Below are 18,988 nucleotides of genomic sequence, written 5' to 3'. Positions count from 1 at the left end.
CAACACAGTAATCAAGCTTCTCTTTTTTCCTGGCAGGTCAGCAAGACTGGAGCTGAGGGAGCTGTCTTGGATGAGGCCAAGAATATCAACAAGTCCCTGTCAGCGCTTGGCAATGTCATCTCTGCTCTGGCTGAGGGCACGGTGAGCTCTGGCTCCTTGGGAGACAATAGCTGTGCACTATTTAGACTGGAACACCAAACACATGAAGCTGTGGTGTCTGAGCATGTTCAGCCAGCCTTAAATAGAACAAACTAGAGCAACATACAACCAGCAATGCTCAGCAAAGCAGGGCAGCGGTGCTTACCTGACCTCCTGTTACTGCCTCACTGTGGCGTCCTGGGAGGGATGAAGTGGTGGAGAGTTTGGTGAGGTGCAAATGCGTCTGTCGGAGTGCCAGATTGGCCTCACTCACCAGCCTGTTTGCACCATGCTGACCTTGCCACCACCTCTTCCTTCCTCCTCTCCCTACCAGTAGTACACTGCAAGGACTTGGATAACAGGAAGTAAGCTAAGCCACCTCATGGACCACTGCTGCATACATCCTGTAAGCTCTCCACAAGACTCTTGTATATCCTGCAGGCTGCTATTAGAGCTCTGAGAGTTTCGCAAAGAGGTAAGTGTGTAAATGTGGAGGCAAATGTGTTGCATTCAGGCACAGGAAAAGAACAGTGGGGAGTCTCCTTAACTACAGCCCAGCTTTCAGATGCCCACTTAGACCAGGATAAACCCTGCTGCAGGCTTGTGTTGGGAGGTCTGTCAGAGAGCTGTATATAACCTAGTAAGTAAATAAATAAATAAATAAATAAAGTCACCAACATTTGTATATAGCCTAAATTTAGTAGTCAAAGTTCAACAGGCAAAGCAGCAAACTAGTTAAAATCCAGAATCAACAAGGTGTTATATCATTAAATCTCTGTATTATTATCTGAAGGTAATTGGAAACATAACCAACATACAAGTGGATGTTATCTTGAATTGTCTCTCAGCAGCAAAAATATTGGTACCATGATATTTGAAGAGAGCACATATGCTTTCCGTTAACTGGAAAAAAGCAAGAATGTGAAAATTAAGTGATTATTCAAGGTTTCAAGAGGGAATGTTCTCCACCATGGATTCATGGCAAAGGCAGCAGGTGCCTGTGAGATTTAGGGTATAGAGGTTCTACAGTTGTGGGGAGTTCCCCCTTAGGATATATTTTCTATTAAAAAAACAAACCCAAATAAATTAAATTCTGCAAACCTTTGATTCTCCCAAACCTGTTGACCCCTCTGTCTTGTGCATGGATTATGCCATTTGGCTATATGGACTGGCACTTTGAGATCACTATGAATATACAATCCTAGAATTCTAAGAGTTGGAAGGAACCCAAGAGTCATTCAGTCCAACCTCATGCAATGCGGGAATCTCAACTAACCATCCATGACAGATGGACCTCTTTTTGCTTAAAAACCTCCATTGAACAATGTTTACTGGTCAACAACTATAATGAGCTAGCGGCTTAATACTTGATGTTGTTTGGGTTGTTTTCAAAAAGAAAATTGCCATTTTGAAACCAATGGTTAAAATCAGTGCAGTTTTGAAAGGTTCGGTCTGGCATCTTGATTTAAAATGGTTCCCAATTGTATACAGAGATGAAAACCTGCTGTTTTATCTTAGGAACCACCATGCAAACTTACAATATCTTTTTTTATTATTTTAATAAATTTTATTAACAATTTCAACATAACAAATTATCAAAACAAATCATCTTCATTAATTTCTCCCCCCCACCTCCCCAATGAACCCTCCCTCCCTCCTTCCCCTCCAAGACGTCCCCTCAGCTCATCTCACTGATTTCTCAACTCATGTTTTTCTCTGCATTCTGTAAAATGGGTTACAATATCTTAAGAGGTTTATTCAAATGCATATTGAATAAACAAAAAAAGCAACTTTCCAAAATATGTAGTAGATTAACTACCATTGGTTGAGAAATATCCAAATTTTTATGGATAAATTTATATTCAGTAGTAGATTGATTCCAAAATGACTTGGGTAAAATGAATTTTCCTTTCCCTTCTAAGAGGGTGCCGTGGTGTGTTTTGGGGTGTCTGGTGGCCAGTTTTGCCAGTGCATGAATGCCAGTAAGTCAAATGTGCCTGCTTCGTATTGTCTTATGCAGAAGAGCTACGTGCCCTACCGGGACAGCAAGATGACTCGCATCCTCCAGGATTCCCTTGGTGGAAACTGCCGCACGACCATGTTCATCTGCTGCTCACCTTCCAGCTACAATGATGCCGAGACCAAATCTACACTCATGTTTGGGCAGAGGTAACTACCCAGCCACATCCTGCTCCTTTCATTGAGTTCTGCTGCAGGGAAAGACAAAAAATGAATTGTTAAAATGCTCGGGCCGTCTCAAACACCTCAGGCCCACAGAGGCTGAGGAATAGGCCCCGCTTACGCTCCTGTGATACTTGCGTCAGCTCGTTGGCTTGGAGGTAGCAGTCAAACCGAGCAAGGTAGGAGTCCCAGGATTCAGAGGCTGGCGCAAACGGCGGTAGAGGCACAAGTGAAGCCATGATTCCGATGCCGGTGTGAAGGGCGATGGATGGAACACCGAGCTCTAGCCAGAACAGTCAGCTCTGAATTGGTTCTGTTCAGTGATTTCGCTCAGTGATTCAGCTCAGTGATTCAGCTCTGCTCAGAGGGTGGCTGCATCTGGCTGTGCTCTGATGTCCATCGATCCCACCTTCGTCGCCAGTGTTAAGTTGTGGGCGAACATATCAGACGACACAGTGATTTCTCCAGAGCAGCTCTTTATTGTAAGCTGGACAGACTGAACCCAAACAGCTCAGCCGGCCTGCTTTTATAGGAGCCGGCTGTCAACATTGTAGCAACAACAACCAAGGGTTTCCCGCCTAAAATAACTGACGTGGACCTGAGTGAAAACTATCTACAGTATCCCCCTGCTGGCCCAGGGTGAGAACATCAGTACATAACATGAATGTTGCTGGAAAAGTTGCAAGTCTTAGAAACACACACAGTTTTTCTTCAGGCTCAGGGAATTTAAGAGCAAAAGTTTGGGGGAAAGTAGATTTTTCCCTGGCAAGGCAAAATTCCTAATCACTTGGAATATATGGGGTATGCACTACAGCTGGAAATTTATCTAACAATAATTCCTTCTCTTCAGGGAGCCCTGTATCTCTGTGAAGGGTATTTGGCATCCCTAACACAATTATCTGCGTAAAGGATCTTACGCTTAGTTCTGCCCCACTGCAGGGCCAAGACAATCAAGAACACAGCATCGGTGAATCTGGAACTGACAGCTGAGCAGTGGAAGAAGAAGTTTGAGAAGGAGAAGGAGAAGAACAAGGTCCTGAAGGAGACAATTGCCAAGCTGGAGGCTGAGCTAGGGCGCTGGCGCAATGGTGAGCAGGAAATCTGCAGGCTGTGTTTGGATTGCAGATCAATCTACTTCTGTTTTGCATCTTTTTAAGAAGGCATGGGACTTTCTTTTTTTATAATGCTTTTTATTAGTTTTCTTACATTTTACAAATTGTTCCATTTCGTACTAACAAATAACAGACACACACAAAAAATTAAAGAAAGTAGGAAAATAATAAAAAAGGAAGAACATACATACATCCGTAAGTTCTTAAAAGAAAGCTTATGCCACCATATTCTGAATTTCCAATTACTTAGCTTTCCCAATAGACTTCCGTCTTCCTCAATGCAGGTCTGTCTTATCTTTTTCTTAATCTGCTTCTTTGGTCATTTCTTCATTTTCTATGTTATCTATTTGCTATACTTATAATCCGTCTTGTAATTTGCGAAATTTAATCAAAGCTTGTCCAGGTTTTTACTTGCGGACAATTTTTTAAAAAAAATATTCTTTATAAGTTTCCCACTCCTTTTTGAATTTTTGGTTTGGCTGTCTCCTAATTGTCTCTGTCATTTTTGTCAATTCCAGATAATCAAATAATTTATCCTGCCACTCCTCTTTTGTTGGTACTGATTCTCCTTTTCATTTTTTGGCAATCAGTATTCTCGTTGCTGTTGTAGAATATAGAAATATTCTCCTTTTTTCATCTGGAATATCTGAATCTAAAATGCCCAAGAGGAAGGCTGCTGGTTTCTTTATAAAAGTTTGCTTAAACATTTTTTTTCAATTCCTCATAAATAATATCCCAGAAATACTTAATTTTTTTGCAGCCCCGCCACATATGAAGCAATGTCCCTTCTGCCTGTTTACACCTCCAGCATGTATTAGATCTCATTTTATACATTTTGGCCAGTTTGCTGGGAGTTAATTACCTATAGAACAGCTTCAATAAATTTTCCTTTAGTGTATAACAGGCTGTAAATTTCCATTCTTTATTCCATAATCTTCCCCATGCCGACAATTGGGTATTCTTGCCAAAATCTTTTGCCCACTTAATCATTACTTCTTTCACTTCTTCATCTTACACCTCCCACTCTAAAAGAAGCTTGCATATTCTAGATATTACTCTTTTTCTTATTTCGTATTAATTCTTTATCTAATTTTGATTCTTCTGTTGCAAAACCATTTTTCCTGTCTATCTTAAAAACCTCATTTAATTGGTAATATTGTAGCCAGTCTGTTAGGTGATGTCTGATTTTTTCACTTACAATTGATTATCTTCTTCTAATAGTTCTTTGTACATGGCCCAGTTTGTTTCCATATTTTTTCTTTTCACTGCAATGGCCTCCAGAGGGGATAGCCACCACGGAGTTTTTGGTTCCGATAAATCTTTATACTTCTCCCATAACTTATATAGTGACTTCCTTATGATATGATTCAGGAAGCCTCTATGAATTTTACCTTTTTCATATCTCAGGTAGGCATGCCACCCAAAGTGATTATCGAAACCTTCCAAATCTAGTAAATCTGAGTTCTGCAATGTCATCCATTATTTTAGCCAACATAAGCAAGCCGATTCGTAATAAAGTTTCAGGTCTTTCAAGGGACACATCGCCATCCACATCCACCCCATGTATTTGGAGTGGGAGGTGTCTTCTGGCACAAGTGGGCTTGTTCTTGTTGAAAGTTTCCCCTTTGGGAAACTGCCCCACCTTCTTTTAAAATGATACAATAATAATTGCACATCCTCCCATCATAAGCAGCCATCACACAAACCAAAACAGTGATGGTGGAGAAACACTTGTAGCAAGAATTATGACCACGTCTGCATCTGGGGACAACCACAGCTGATCTTTGCTCCCAGCAACCTACTATCAGTTTCTTTCAAAACATAGTACAACATTCCACACAAGCACTTTGTTACAGCACTACTAACAGTATAACATTTTAGATTCACTGTAAAATAGGTGATATTGATTACTAGAACACATATCAGTTGATATTGTTTAAGTTGAAATAAATAAACTAGAGTCATATATGATAGCACTTTTCAGGGTACGGGTATTAATACAAAATATAACCACCTTCCAATTCTTCAAAGTGCCAAAGGCAGGAAACAGCAAACAGATTTCTTAGGAATGGCCAATCTTGTGGGGTGGCACTGCGGAACTGCCTTCATGACAGTATCCAAATAAGGTGCTTCTGCTTATTTAAATCATGTGGGGATGGGACACAGTGGAGTTTTTTATTATTTTAATTGCTGTTTTAAAACAATCCTCCCAGGTGAGAATGTCCCAGAAACAGAGCAGCTGAGTGATGATGAGAAGGTGGTGCCTGATACCTGTGATGAGATGCCTATGAATGATAACAACTCCTCCATTGTCATCCGGATCTCAGATGAGGAGCGGCACAAGTATGAGGAGGAAATCCGCAAACTCTACAAGCAACTTGATGACAAGGTCTGAGGCCTCCCCTCCTTCCTTTATGCTGTTCAGCCTCCCCTCCCCCTCGGGTCGCTTGGATGCTTGGAATTCTACCCTCACCTCAGACCCTGAACTTTTCTCTCCATGTCTGGTATCTTGTGTCTGTGGCAGAGCACGTGGTGGCTACCACCACTGAAATGTTTGTTTCCTCTCCATCTAGGATGATGAAATCAATCAGCAGAGCCAACTGATGGAGAAGCTCAAGCAGCAGATGTTGGACCAAGAGGAGGTGAGCAGTGCTGCATGTGTTTGATTACAAGAGTTTGCTTATGTGTTGCCATGTATGTGCATGTGTGCTGGTGTGAACGTTGTCTCTCTCATTGCTATGTTCTTTCTATTGAGTATATCATCTTTATACTTGCATGCTGCATTCATACCTGTGTCAGCATCGCCCTTGAGCCAGTGTCACCAACTGGACTCATCCACCTCAGCCCCGACTGGGCTAGGCGAGCTGGGTAGCACTTCCAGAGACCACCTTCCTCACAGGAACAGGTCTAGGTGCCGTGGACTCACAACTCAGAGCTGTGAGCACCGCAAATCACTCCAACAAGAAGACAGTCGTTGTACAGCAGAGTACAGCAGAGCATAAATCACTCGGACGACAGCGCTGAAGAATATCTTCTTTTATTCACTAACAGCTACTGTACTATACAAACTATATACAAATGGAGATGCTGGACTGCACTGAGTGTTACAGCTGCTCTCTGCAGCGACCTTATCTACACAGAGATAACACTCAGTCTTTTCCTCTCCCTGACTGACTCACTCACTCACTGACTCTCTCACTGACCGACTCACTCATTGACCAACTCTCTCTCTGATGTGGTGCTGGAGCAGAATAAGTAGATATAAGAACACGCCTCCTCCTCTCTGCAGAATCAGCAGACTGCTCAGGAGATTCTTGGGTATGGGAGGGGTGAAATCTCCTCAACCTGCCCTGCCCTTCAAGGAACTTATGGTGCCCCTTCCTATTTTGCCTTCACAAGAACCCTGTGAGGTAGCTTAGGCTGGGGGATTTGAACTCTGGTTTTCCAGTCCAATATGCTAACCACTACCCCATTCCAGCTTGCATGCATTCTCTCTCATGCTCACTCGCTTTCTCTTCATCTTCGGGCTCATCCACACTTACCGTTGTGCCACATTTCTAGGCACCTGTCTGAGCATGCTTTTTTTTTCCCCCTGGAACTTTCTCCTCAAATCCTCACTCTTTACCACTGAATCAGAGCAAATGACAATTAATGGAAAACCTGCATTGCCCTTTGTCCCAATTCAGAATTAGAGAGCAGATTGGGAAAGAGCAGAGCTGAGTGTAGAAAGCATGGGGCAAAAGGTAAGAGTGGACGAGCCCTCTCTCTCGACACTCCTCTATCTCGCTCTCTTCGGACACCTGTCTATCCCACATCATCGCTATTTGAGCCTCCTGTTCAGTCCGTCTTGCTTCTTTCTTGACTGCCCTTGACAACTTTTGGCCTACTGGGTCCTTCCTTATCCCATTCTCTGCCTCTTCCCCACCAGCTGCTAATGTCAACTCGTGGGGACAATGAAAAGGTGCAGCGTGAGCTAAGCCACTTGCAGTCAGAGAACGACTCAGCCAAGGAGGAGGTCAAGGAGGTGCTGCAAGCTCTGGAAGAGCTGGCTGTCAACTATGACCAGAAATCCCAGGAGGTAGAAGAGAAAAACCAGCAGAATCAGCTGCTGGTGGATGAGCTGTCCCAGAAGGTGGTAAGTGCTGGGATGCCAGGTCCTTCCTTGGGGTTAGTAAACCTTGAGATCCCTTGGTAGAGGAGGATCAGGACCACATTGAATCTTGGCTTAGTCCTCAAGAGTATAGTGTGTGTGTGTGTGTGTGTGTGTATGCATATACTCTGCAATTCTGCAAAAGCATAGGAAAAGTGCACAGTGCAGAACTGGGTGAATTCACCTTCCTGAAAATTTCAGCTTTTAAAATAAGAATCAAGTATCTACCCCTTATGGCTGCAAAAATATTCTTGAAAGCATCTGACCAAGGTCTGCTAAAATCTCTGGAGTCTGAAGAGCACTTAAATAAAATTTCCTGTTGTTGGGGATTCAGTCCTCCACATAGCACCTTACTCCTCAGCATAACTAGTACTAGCAGTATAAATTACTCAAAACAGTAAAAAAGAAATACTATTAAGAGTATGAGAATCTGGAGCTTGATTTGCATAATTTATACAGATTGCAGAATTCATTTATTCTTGGTGCAGAATGCTAATCTTTCTTCTTCCAAGTGTAGAATGTACTCAGTCCTGCCTTTGAGTGAACTCACAACAGTCTTTCAGTGAGGCAGAGCTAGAGCAGAGAAAGCCCCCATTCACCCTTAGTCTTCTGATTGCTGAGGCACTTCAATTTAGATCCAATTTCAGGTCCATTGCTTCCAGCCAAGCGCTCCTTGCAAGTGCTCCTTTGAAGGCTTTGTCCAGTGGCGGACTTTGGGTTCTCAAATTTCAGTGGCATCCTGCGAGACGCTAAAATTCAGTGCTCCTCCACCTCGCACACTCTGTTCTACAGCATTGTTTTGGTGCCCCCTGCAGTGCGACACCCAGTGCGACTGCACCTGTCACACTACACTAAAACGGCCTCTGTTTGTCCTGCAACATGTGACTCAAGAGTTCCGTAGAAAATGTTGACCTAAACTTTCAGGAATGGATTGTACTAGCATTGTGATATGGCATTTATTTCCCTCCGAGGCTTGTGTTTGCAGAATCTGGTCCACTTCAAATGACAGAGCTGGGAGGGAAGCTTTAACCCAGCCTTTGCCAACCTGGTGTCCTCCAGTTGTTCTGGACTATGACTCACATTGCCCTAGCCATCCCATCAGACTCTGCTGATGGGAGTTGTAGCCTAACCCTTTATCCTGCCAAAAGAGAGGGTTCTGGGTTTGCAAATCAGAAGTTCAGTTTTCTTGGGTTGGCTGAACCATCTTCTCACCCTGCAGGCCACCATGCTGTCCTTGGAATCAGAATTGCAGCGGTTGCAGGAGTTCAGCGCGCATCAGCGCAAGCGCATTGCTGAGGTCCTCAATGGCCTCATGAAGGATCTGAGCGAGTTCAGCGTCATCGTGGGCAATGGTGAGATCAAGCTGGTAAGAAAGAGGGGAGACACCTGGGAAGAACACCTGGTGAGAATATACAATATTGTATGTATTATGGACCTGTAAGAGATTCCTAGCTTCAGCATTGGCCCTTCCCAATTTTACTTTTATTGCAGAAAATAGCAACACAAGGGTTAACTGGAGTTGATGGTGCTACCTCTGGGCAGGCTGGTACTATAACTGTGTGTTAAGCTGTGAGGCGGGATTTCTACATACCAGGTCTGAAAAGAAACAGGACAACATGGAAAACCATTGGAATCCAAGTCTTGTATCACGTGTTAGCCTTAGAGTAAAACTCACTGAAATTAATAGACATGGCTAACTTAGGCCCATTAATTTCAATAGTTCTCCTCTGAGTTAAACCATTCCCAGCCCAAAAAGAGGGAATGAAGGGTGGCAAATCCATATTAAATAGCTAATGTGGAAGCAACCAGTTTGAATGGCTCTGCTTGCAAGGGTCATGTGGTTGAACTGTGTGCCCCAGACAGTGGCTGCTTCAACACTGTCGGTATGTTGCAGGGTGGTTTTCAGCCATATCCCTGCAAATTTAGGGTATTCAATTAAACTGGTTTTGCTGCTCTTGTCCATCAAGCCCACTTTTTAAAAAATGAACTTTTTGTGGTAAGGAAAATGATAGGGAAATGCCCCGGGAATCATGGGATAACAATTGCTTGAAGTGATGATTTATACCCTACGGGCAGACATTTTGAAAAAGAGTCAGGGTGAATGCTCAGCAAACAGATCTGGCTGGAAGAGGCTGGTCAGTGTGTTCATACCCACTCTCCTTCTCCCCCATTCTCAGCCAGTCGAGATCAGTGGTGCCATTGAGGAGGAATTCACCGTTGCCCGGCTCTACATCAGCAAGATCAAATCGGAGGTGAAGTCTGTTGTGAAGCGCTGCCGGCAACTGGAGGGACTGCAAGTCGAGTGTCACCGCAAGATGGAGGTGACAGGGCGAGAACTGTCTTCCTGCCAGCTCCTCATCTCTCAGGTCAGACCTGTGGGAGCCAGGACAGAAGAACTGCAGTCATGGGGAAGGGGGGCTTTGAGAATGTGGAACAAGTTAGGGAACCTTTTTTGGCTTGGCAGGACAGACCTTGACAGGTTGGTGATCCTGCCCACCATTCAAAGCTGGCCTGTGCCAGGAGATTGTGATCAAGGAGGACTGATCTCCTGCTTTCTGAAGGCTGCACCAAGAGTCCCTTGCAAATCCAAACCAAGTGGATTGAACTCCTCATGCACCTGCAGATGTATGAGGAGTTAAATCCTGTTTCCTGCTGCATGAGCAGCCAACCAGCCATGTCTCTACTGCTACACACCTGACAACAGGTGTGGGGCAGCTGGATGTGGTTTGGAGAAAATGGCCTCACAAGCTGATTGGGCCAGATCTGACCTGCGGGCTGAAGATTCCCCACCCCTGAGGTAGAAGGATTGGGGGGAGGCCCTCAGTGTTTCCCAATACTAAAAAACAAAAGCATCCGGAAGCATAGGCACTGATTGCCCTTGCCTTGACCCAGGGAGACAGGCTGGGCTTTGCTTTGATCCAGGGCAAATGGGGGCAGCTAGGGTAGTGCATCTTTCTCTAATTCAAGAGCAGTGGTGGGGCTCCTGTGGTCCTCCAAGTGCTGCTGGACTCCCAGCTCCTGCCATCCCCAGCCAGCGTGGTTAGCAGTCAGGGATGATAGGAGTCTTAATCGCTTGAGGGCCCACAAGCTCCCCCTTGCCTGTTCCAGATCCTTATAAACCAGAGTGCAAAAGGAAAGTAAATCTGACCAAGAAGATATCTGACTTAACAGGCTTCCTCTTTCCTCCTATTGGGGGCAGGAAGGAGATCACTTATAAGGTGGTTCCATCCCATCTGCTCAGGTGACTTCTACCTAATTCTAGCAGCTTTTGTGGTCTTGGATGAGTTCCTTTCCAATTCAGAGAAAGCATTCCAGCAGGGTTGGATCCGTTCGCTTACCTCTCAGCTGAAAGGGATACATTTGGTTGCACTCCACAAAACTAATGTTTGGGGAGGCTGGCAAGCCTGTCTCCCCAATGTGAGGACTTTGAGAGCCATTGCACACTCAGGTTTGCTGTGGGGTACACCCTTGACAGTAGCTTCAACCTTGCTCTCTGAGAAATATGCTAACACCTATTTGCTGTCCTGTCCTGACCATGGGGCATGGCAGGTGCTGTAGGGTGGCTCAAGGTCAAACCGGATCGGCTGTTAAATGCACCTTTGTATTTGATGTACCTGTAAAAGTTATCTCTTGCTTGTTCTTCTCCCTGCAACCCCCCAGCATGAGGCAAAGATCCGCTCACTTACGGAGTACATGCAGAGTGTGGAGCTAAAGAAGAGGAACCTGGAGGAATCCTATGACACTCTGAGCGAAGAGCTAGCTAAACTGCAAGCCCAAGGTTAGGCTGTGCCTTGGCTTATATCTGATGCAGAACATGTGAATGGTTGCAACATTTGTGCCAGAAAATGGTGCTTGTGTGTGTGTGTGTGTGTGTGAGAGAGAGAGAGAGAGAGAGAGAGAGAGAGAAAGAAAGAAAGAAAGAAAGAAAGAAAGAAAGAAAGAAAGAAAGAAAGAAAGACGGAGACAGCTGCATAATGTGTTTGACTGTTAAAAGCAGAATCCTTGATCATCTGATTACACTGGGGTCTGCAATCTAGTTTGCTGGCAAGCAACCTTCAGCAGATTCAAGTGCTTTTTTCATTTTCAAAGTGTTTTATGGTCTTCATTATTTACTCTCACAACAACCCTGTGAGGCAGGCCATTTTAATTTCTACTGTACAGATGAGCTAGTTGATTAGGTGTGTTATTCTTTAAATGGACATGGACTCCACCCCATGGCTGCACAGAGGCTGAGAGATTAAGCTGTGACAGTGACTTGCACGCTCAAGAGGTCCCAGGGTAAATTCAAGGGATAAGATGGCCATGTCTCTAATTCTGGCTGTACCCCAAGGATTATTTATCCTCCTCCTTCTCTTTCACAGAGACTGTTCATGAAGTGGGCAAGGAGAAGGACTTGATCCAGGATACAGATGAAGTGAAGGTTCGTATCACAGCAGTGTCCTGCCTGGTTCAATCCCCGGCGTCTCCAGGCAGGGCCGAGATAGCCCCCTGAAGAGCCACTGCTAGTCAGTGTGGACATTACTGAGTTTAGATGCACCAATGATCTGAATCAGAATAAGGCAGCTTCCTCTGTACTTGTGGAGAGGACCCAAGGTGTGTGCTGCCATGTTCCTGGGTTTGGCTTTCTGCCTTTCTGACCTGTTTCATCCCTATCACACAGAAGGCCCTGGAAGTGCAACTGGAGAGCCACCGTGAGGCCCACCACAAACAGCTGGCGCGACTGCGTGATGAGATCAACCAGAAGCAGAAGATCATCGATGAGCTCAAGGAGTGAGTCATCCTGAGGATGGGCCAAGTCTCTTCCATGGGTGGGATGTGGTGCACCACGTAGTGTGGGTGGGTCTCGTGATGAGACAGGCTGTGCAGACGTTGGGAGACTTGGCGTACTAGCAGGGCCTGGGTGGGGGGCTGTTGTGGGTTGGAGCTGAGGCAAGGCTTGGAAGGTCTGGGCTTCTGTGAGAAGTGGAGGAGACAAACCAACCACAGCCACGTAGCTTATAGGAGGTAAGAACCAGAAGGAAAGTCAGAACCAGGAGTGAGGCAAGAGCCACTTTGGGGCTAATGGCAATGCAGCTCAAAGCTGTTGTGGTGTGTGGGATGCAAGTCCAAGCCCCTAGTGTGATACAAAGCTAGCTGAGTGGAGGTGTTTAGGAAGCACAAATCCAATAAGGAGCTCCAGGCAGCCAATTCAGGGCTTGAGCCAGGCTCTCACAGCTTGGGACATATGTGCACCACAAACTTGAACCAATTTTAAATGTGATTGTTCCCCCTTCTAAGAGTTGGGGTTCTGACAAGGAAGCTGGGATTGACCAACCCCCTCCCCTGAAACAAAACACCCTCCACTTCCCAAAGTTATTGGGTTTAACCTGGTTAAAAATCAGGTTGTCAGGGCTAGGAATGTGTCCAAGACTGGTAGCGGTGGAAAGGCTTAAGCAAGTGGGTGAGTCAAGCAGCAGTGTCTGTGCTTTGTCCCAATTTGGGGGCTCTTTCGTCTCTCTCTGCCTCAAGCATTTAACATTTGCTTCCTGTGTTGATCTGAGGGGGATAAGACCTTTAACAAAGCACGGGAGTCAAGTGACGTGTTTGCTGTCCCTGAGTTAGTGTCCCTGTTTTTCTCTCTATTCTATCCCTGCTTAGCTTGAACCAGAAACTAGAGCTTGAACTGGAGAAACTGCGTGCTGACTATGAGAAACTCAAGAGTGAGGAACAGGAGAAGTCCCAGAAGCTACAGGAGCTGACGTGAGAAGACCCTCCCGCCTTTCCTTTCCCAGACACTTTCAGCAGACTCTGCTCATCCCAACCAAGGAGCAAACCACAAGAGAAACAAAAGCCAGCATCTGAGAGCAACCACCTCTGTCTAGACCAGCCTTCCCCAACCTGGTGCCCTTCCAGGTGGTTTGGACTACAATTCCTACCAGCACATGATGCTGTCTGAGGCTGATGAGTACAAAACATCTGGAGGGCACCACAGAGGGAACGCTGATATTGACCTACTGTGCTTAGAGGGTGGAGGGGGCAGAGCTAAGTGGTGGAATGCATGCTTAGCATGTAGAGGTTCCCAATTTCAAGCCTTCACTTTAAAAAGGAGAAAGTGTTGGGAAAGACTCTCTGCCTGAGACCCTGAAGAGCTGCTGCCAGTCAGAGTAGACAATACTAGCCTAGGCAATCTCCTAGATTTCTCCTGCTTTGACATGCCACTTCAAAGGCTGATTTCCCATGCTTGACAAGGTAGTCTGGGAATGAGAGAAACGTGTTCACAAATATGGGTGCATTATATAGGAATACTTACCACTGAAGCAGAGTTGCCTGCAAATCTCTTTTGCATGCATACTTGGTAGCAGACTTGTGTGGAATGGTCCTCTATTGCAGTTACAGATAGGAAACTTTAAAAGGAGGAATAGAAATGGGTGTAAGATTGATCATTTTCCTGGTAAAAGAGGAGACCAGTGCAAAGCACTGAAATTGCTCCTTGATGTAGAAGCTAAATGTCAGAATGCTCTTCTCATTTCTCACTCCTGCTATACTGTGCACCTTTCTCATCCCACCGCTGACCCAATTGCAGGAAATGTGATGAGAGCTGACACTCTTTCTTCCCCAAGCATTGGCCCCAGTGTTGACAAACTCTTAACAGATTTTAGGAGCGGGCATTAGCCAAGATTCCGCTTTCCTAAACCATTGTGCACAATCTCCTCCACTTCAAGCACCCCTAATTAGAGATAAGCACATAGCTCCACATGCAGGTTCTGTGCCTCCATGGAATAGGAAGAATGCTCTGTAACATTCTAGAGCTCTCGCTAGGGAAGTGGTAACTCAAATCCCCTCTCATGAGAGATTTCTACCTGCCTGTGCATGCCTTGAGACTAGGGGTAAGCAGCTTCCTGCTCAGTTCTCCATTTTTCTTCCACCACCAAGTCCCCCCCCTCCCCAATATCCATGCCCTCATCAATGGGTGATAAGGACCAATGGGCGAGTCACCAATATGGAGGCTGTGGGCACACATGTGTCTGCAGAAGCTTTCATTGGTGCCCGCAGGGTCTCCTCCAACTTGCTGGAATTAGTCTCAAAAGAAGCTTTCTTCTACCAATAGATTCCCCCCACCCCAGCCTAATTTGGGAAAATTCGGGGGGGTTACAGGAGGGGAGGAGAGAGTTACAGCATGTGTGTGGCACCCGCCACAGTTTATCTGGTTTGCAAATATGTCCAGGCCCCTCCTAAAATTTGCCCACCTCTTGATCATGGTGATCAGGGGCCTGATTTGTGCCTGCCTCCCTCCCTTGCCAGATGCTGGGGTCTAGTCCTTGACATATGGGACAGCAGATCCTTGCACTGCCAGTTCTGCTTCAAGGAGCGCAGCTGGACCCTTTCTGCCATGAAATGACTTCTTCCCCACACTCCACATACCCCTTTGACCATCACTGTCCATCTTCTTCACAGATTTCTGTATGAGCGACATGAGCAGTCCAAACAGGACCTCAAAGGGCTGGAGGAGACTGTTGTAAGTAGCTAAAGGAGAGGTGAAGGATGGGGGCAGGGGGGTGGGCTGAAGCCCTCAGTCTTGTCTCACCACTTCATCCCTGCCTTTCTTTTCGTACCCCTCCAGGCCCGTGAACTCCAGACCCTCCACAACCTTCGCAAGCTGTTCGTTCAAGACGTCACGACTCGAGTTAAGAAAGTATGTTGTCGTTCTTTTAGCCAACTTCATTGTTTATTCAGCATTTATACAGGGTTCCCTAGGGAAATCTGTTCCCCTCCTGACTCCCACCTCTCATCAGCCTTAACTTGCATGGGCCAGTGATCAGGGATGAAGGGAGTTGTAGTCCAGCAATATCTGGAGGATGACAGGCTCCCCACAAACACTTTAGAGGGTTGAGAACCCTTCACATACACTCAGAAATCCTTATAACAAATGTTTAAAGGCATGTGAGTGGTGCTAGCCCTATGTTGCACCCTGAAGGAGTGGGCTAAGCCTGGGAGATGGTGGCTCACCTAAGGCCATCATGGCAGAGGCAAGATTTGATCCAAGCACTTCCCGCTTCACAGCTCTGCTCTACACTAGCTGCTTACTTCTGAAACCCTTGGCTTCTTTCAGCAGCACAAAAGGAAATCTGGTTGAGCCCTTAGTCAACTCTAAAAGTGACCAGTGCTCTGATTTTAAAGAGGGAGCTATGGGGCCCCAAACCTGCCTGCAGGCCACATTCCCCAGGAAACCCATTTCCATTCTTACTGGAAATTCAGCAAGTCACTCCACATGCTCTGGCCCATTCAGAGCCAGCTGTGTCTCCCATTCCAGGATACACCAGTATGCTGCAGCCCTGTCCTTAATCCTATGCTAGCCTCATTATATCATTAATAACCACCACCACCACCACCACCATAATAGCCTCCTTATTATTCTGGAGCAAGCCACCCAAGGAAGCCTCCCAGAACCCTGCCTATTTTGGGGCTGGCCAATCAAACGAAGGGACTGGGTTTGGATTCTGGTTGTGTGGCTGCATAACTTTGGCTGGGTTTTCTATCCCATCCCATTCACGCTCCTAGAGGTACAAGTTCACTCTGTATTTGCCTTCCAGAGCGCGGAGCTGGAACCCGAGGATAGCGGGGGGGCTCATTCCCAGAAGCAGAAGATTTCCTTTCTTGAGAACAACCTGGAGCAGCTTACAAAAGTTCACAAACAGGTGAGTGGGTGGATGGGAGCTGGAGAACCATCATAAGTGGGGTGGGTGGATGGGGGTGGAGAACCATCTGGGCAAGGTAAGACAGCTGGTGAGTGCAGCCCTGTTTGATTATTTATTTATTTATCTACACTCAGCCCTCTGGGTGGGAAGCCTCCCCCCCCTCCTTCCCCACTGCGCATTGTCTCTGTGTATTGTAGCCGCTGTGAATGTTTCTTCATGACACCCTCTACTTTGCTGGAAACGCTATCTGGATTTTCTCCCAGTCCCACCCCCCTCCACTCGCAAAACTGGCTTGGCAGAAAGCACTGCATGGGTGGCTCATACACTCATCCTTGCTAGATATATTGTCTCTGTGGCTATCCCCTTCCCCGATCAAAGCTTGCTTACACCATTTAGTACGGTTTCTGCTTAGTTCAGGGACCAGGGGACCAGGGACCAGATGTTGTTGGACTCCCAACTTCTATCAGGTCCAGCCAGCATGACTTATGGTAAGGGATAATGGGAGTTATAGCCCATCAACGTTTGGAGGGTCACAGATTCCCCATTCGTGAATTAGACCCTCTCCCCCTTCCACCATACCAGAGCCACTCCTGCCAGCGTGGCTCTGGTATGGTGCCAGATTTAGATCCTGGGCAGCTCCTAAAATAGGCACAGACTTCCAGTTTGTGCTGAGCTATCTGCACGTTTGTTTTGCCCACCTGCAACATTCTGCCCATCTTACTGTGCCACTGCCGAGAAATGCTTGCCAAGCAACCCCCCTGCAGTGGTGGTGTTTGGGCTGAGAGTGGCGTTTGGGTCTAAGTGGGAAGGCTCTGTGTTGTTTAAGTATCTTTCTTCTGACTGTGTGTATGGGGTGCTGATGTGGGCAGGGGTGACCTGTCCTATTTTGCAACCTGAGGTGAAGCGGGAATGTGCCACCTCCTGCCCTACTGCCATGCCGCAAGATTGCTAGACGTCTCGGAAGTAAAACCCACCCTCTGGCTGATTGACACTCCAGGCTAGCCAGTGGTTCGAAGAGAACGGGGGAACTGTTTCCTGGAGCAGCAGCTTCAGCCAAAGAGTGACAATGGCAACAACTCATTCAAAGCCAATTCTTTGCTTTGCCTTCTCAGTAAGCGGCTCCCCCTCCCCCTCCCCCCCATTTCTTTCTCACTCACACTGGCTTTCTTTTGCTTCAAACATAGTTAGAGAGCTCATCTCAGCTAAAAGAAAAGAACTCACCCAGAAACTCACAGATGGTACCTAACACCACAGAAACCAGTGCTGATATGCCCAGGAGCCTCACCAAAATGCTGGATAGGCTGCACCTCCAAAGGCCCATACCTTCCCATGTGGTGGGAATGCCCCATAATCCAACCCTTTGGGGCAGCAGTCCTACAAAATAACTAAACAGGTATTAGAAGTCGCCCCAGTACTGGCCCTATTGAACATTTCCCAATATAATAATGCCCACTCACATTATAAAGAGCTTATAACCCACCTACTCTCAGTAGCCAGAAACACCATAGCCGGGCACTGGAGAGACCTGTCAGGAGTGAACATGGACCAATGGTATCAAATAGTATGGGAAATACCCTTACTAGAAAAGCTAACCAATAAACTGAAACTGACACAAATATGGATAAATAGGAGAAGATGCCTTCACCCCAGTATGGTTCCCCTTCATCACACAGCCCAACAAGACAACAATAAGAATACGCTGATAGCATATGACTCAATATGGCCAACCTGATCCAAAAATCCATCCCCTCACACACATATAAACAAATCTCACTACAGCCAACCAAAGGCAACCAACCAAATCCTAGGCCAGTCCCAACTTCTCTCACCACCAAGGAAATACAACAGGTTAATAGTAAGAGACAGTAGTGATGTATGGAAGTGAGAGCTGGACCATCAAGAAGGCTGATCTCCAAAGAATTGATGCTTTTGAATTATGGTGCTGGAGAAGACTCTTGAGAGTCCCATGGACTGCAAGAAGATCAAACGTATCCATTCTTAAGGAAATCAGCCCTGAGTACTCACTGGAAGGACAGATCAGGAAGCTGAGGCTCCAATACTTTGGCCACCTCATGAGAAGAGAAGACTCCCTGGAAAAGACCCTGATGTTGGGAAAGATGGAGGGCACAAGGAGAAGGGGAGGACAGAGGACAAGATGGTTGGACAGTGTTCTCGAAGTTACAAACATGAGCCTGACTAAACTGCGGAAGGCAGTGGAAGACAGGAGTGCCTGGCGTGCTCTGGTCCAGGGGGTCACGAAGAGTCGGACACGACTAAACGACTAAACAAAATAGTAAGAGAATCCACACAAATGACGCTGACACAAAACCCGGCACATACACTAAGTAGAAGAATAGAAGCATTACCATCCCACCCTACCCTCCTCCCTTTCCCCCTCTCTTCTTACCAACCTTATACTGTATGCAACACTAATATCCCATAACAAATGAAACTGATCTATAGGAAACACAGCTTGAAAAAAATAGACAATGCACGTATTTTTGTAAAGTAAGAAATGTTTAATATTTTTTTAAAAAAACAACAACAACCCATAGAGAGCTTTCTCTCTAACCTAAACTTGCTGAGGTAGCCAGTGGCAGAGAAACCCTCAAAGGAAGCATGAGGTTGCCCACCTACACACACACACACCCCGGGCCAACTCTCTCTCTCTCCAGATTCCTCCTAACTGTCCCTTATTTTGCCCATCCAAAGGTGGCAACTCTATTTAGAAA

At 46.1% G+C, this 18,988-nt stretch overlaps 1 protein-coding gene across 5 annotated transcripts in view; it reads left to right on the top strand.

Moving 5' to 3' along the window:
- Nucleotides 1-18,988, top strand: part of KIF5A (kinesin family member 5A) — a 67,920-nt gene that overhangs the window by 39,518 nt on the left and 9,414 nt on the right. For all 5 annotated transcript variants that reach the window (XR_014508264.1, XR_014508265.1, XM_083428223.1 and 2 more), the window contains exons 9-23: nucleotides 37-141; nucleotides 2,159-2,307; nucleotides 3,259-3,407; nucleotides 5,645-5,820; nucleotides 6,005-6,073; nucleotides 7,360-7,566; nucleotides 8,801-8,947; nucleotides 9,759-9,947; nucleotides 11,242-11,359; nucleotides 11,943-12,001; nucleotides 12,242-12,351; nucleotides 13,219-13,320; nucleotides 15,016-15,076; nucleotides 15,182-15,253; nucleotides 16,152-16,256. Coding sequence is in view for 3 of the 5 variants with exons in the window: in XM_083428223.1 (XP_083284349.1) it covers nucleotides 37-141; nucleotides 2,159-2,307; nucleotides 3,259-3,407; nucleotides 5,645-5,820; nucleotides 6,005-6,073; nucleotides 7,360-7,566; nucleotides 8,801-8,947; nucleotides 9,759-9,947; nucleotides 11,242-11,359; nucleotides 11,943-12,001; nucleotides 12,242-12,351; nucleotides 13,219-13,320; nucleotides 15,016-15,076; nucleotides 15,182-15,253; nucleotides 16,152-16,256 (1,818 nt within the window). In the remaining 2 variants the exon portion in view is untranslated. The remainder of the gene's footprint in view (nucleotides 1-36; nucleotides 142-2,158; nucleotides 2,308-3,258; nucleotides 3,408-5,644; nucleotides 5,821-6,004; nucleotides 6,074-7,359; nucleotides 7,567-8,800; nucleotides 8,948-9,758; nucleotides 9,948-11,241; nucleotides 11,360-11,942; nucleotides 12,002-12,241; nucleotides 12,352-13,218; nucleotides 13,321-15,015; nucleotides 15,077-15,181; nucleotides 15,254-16,151; nucleotides 16,257-18,988) is intronic.

This window comes from Podarcis tiliguerta (assembly GCF_965153285.1).
Source record: "Podarcis tiliguerta genome assembly, chromosome: 2".
NCBI lineage: Eukaryota > Metazoa > Chordata > Lepidosauria > Squamata > Lacertidae > Podarcis > Podarcis tiliguerta.
This window is presented reverse-complemented; position numbering and strand designations above follow the sequence as displayed.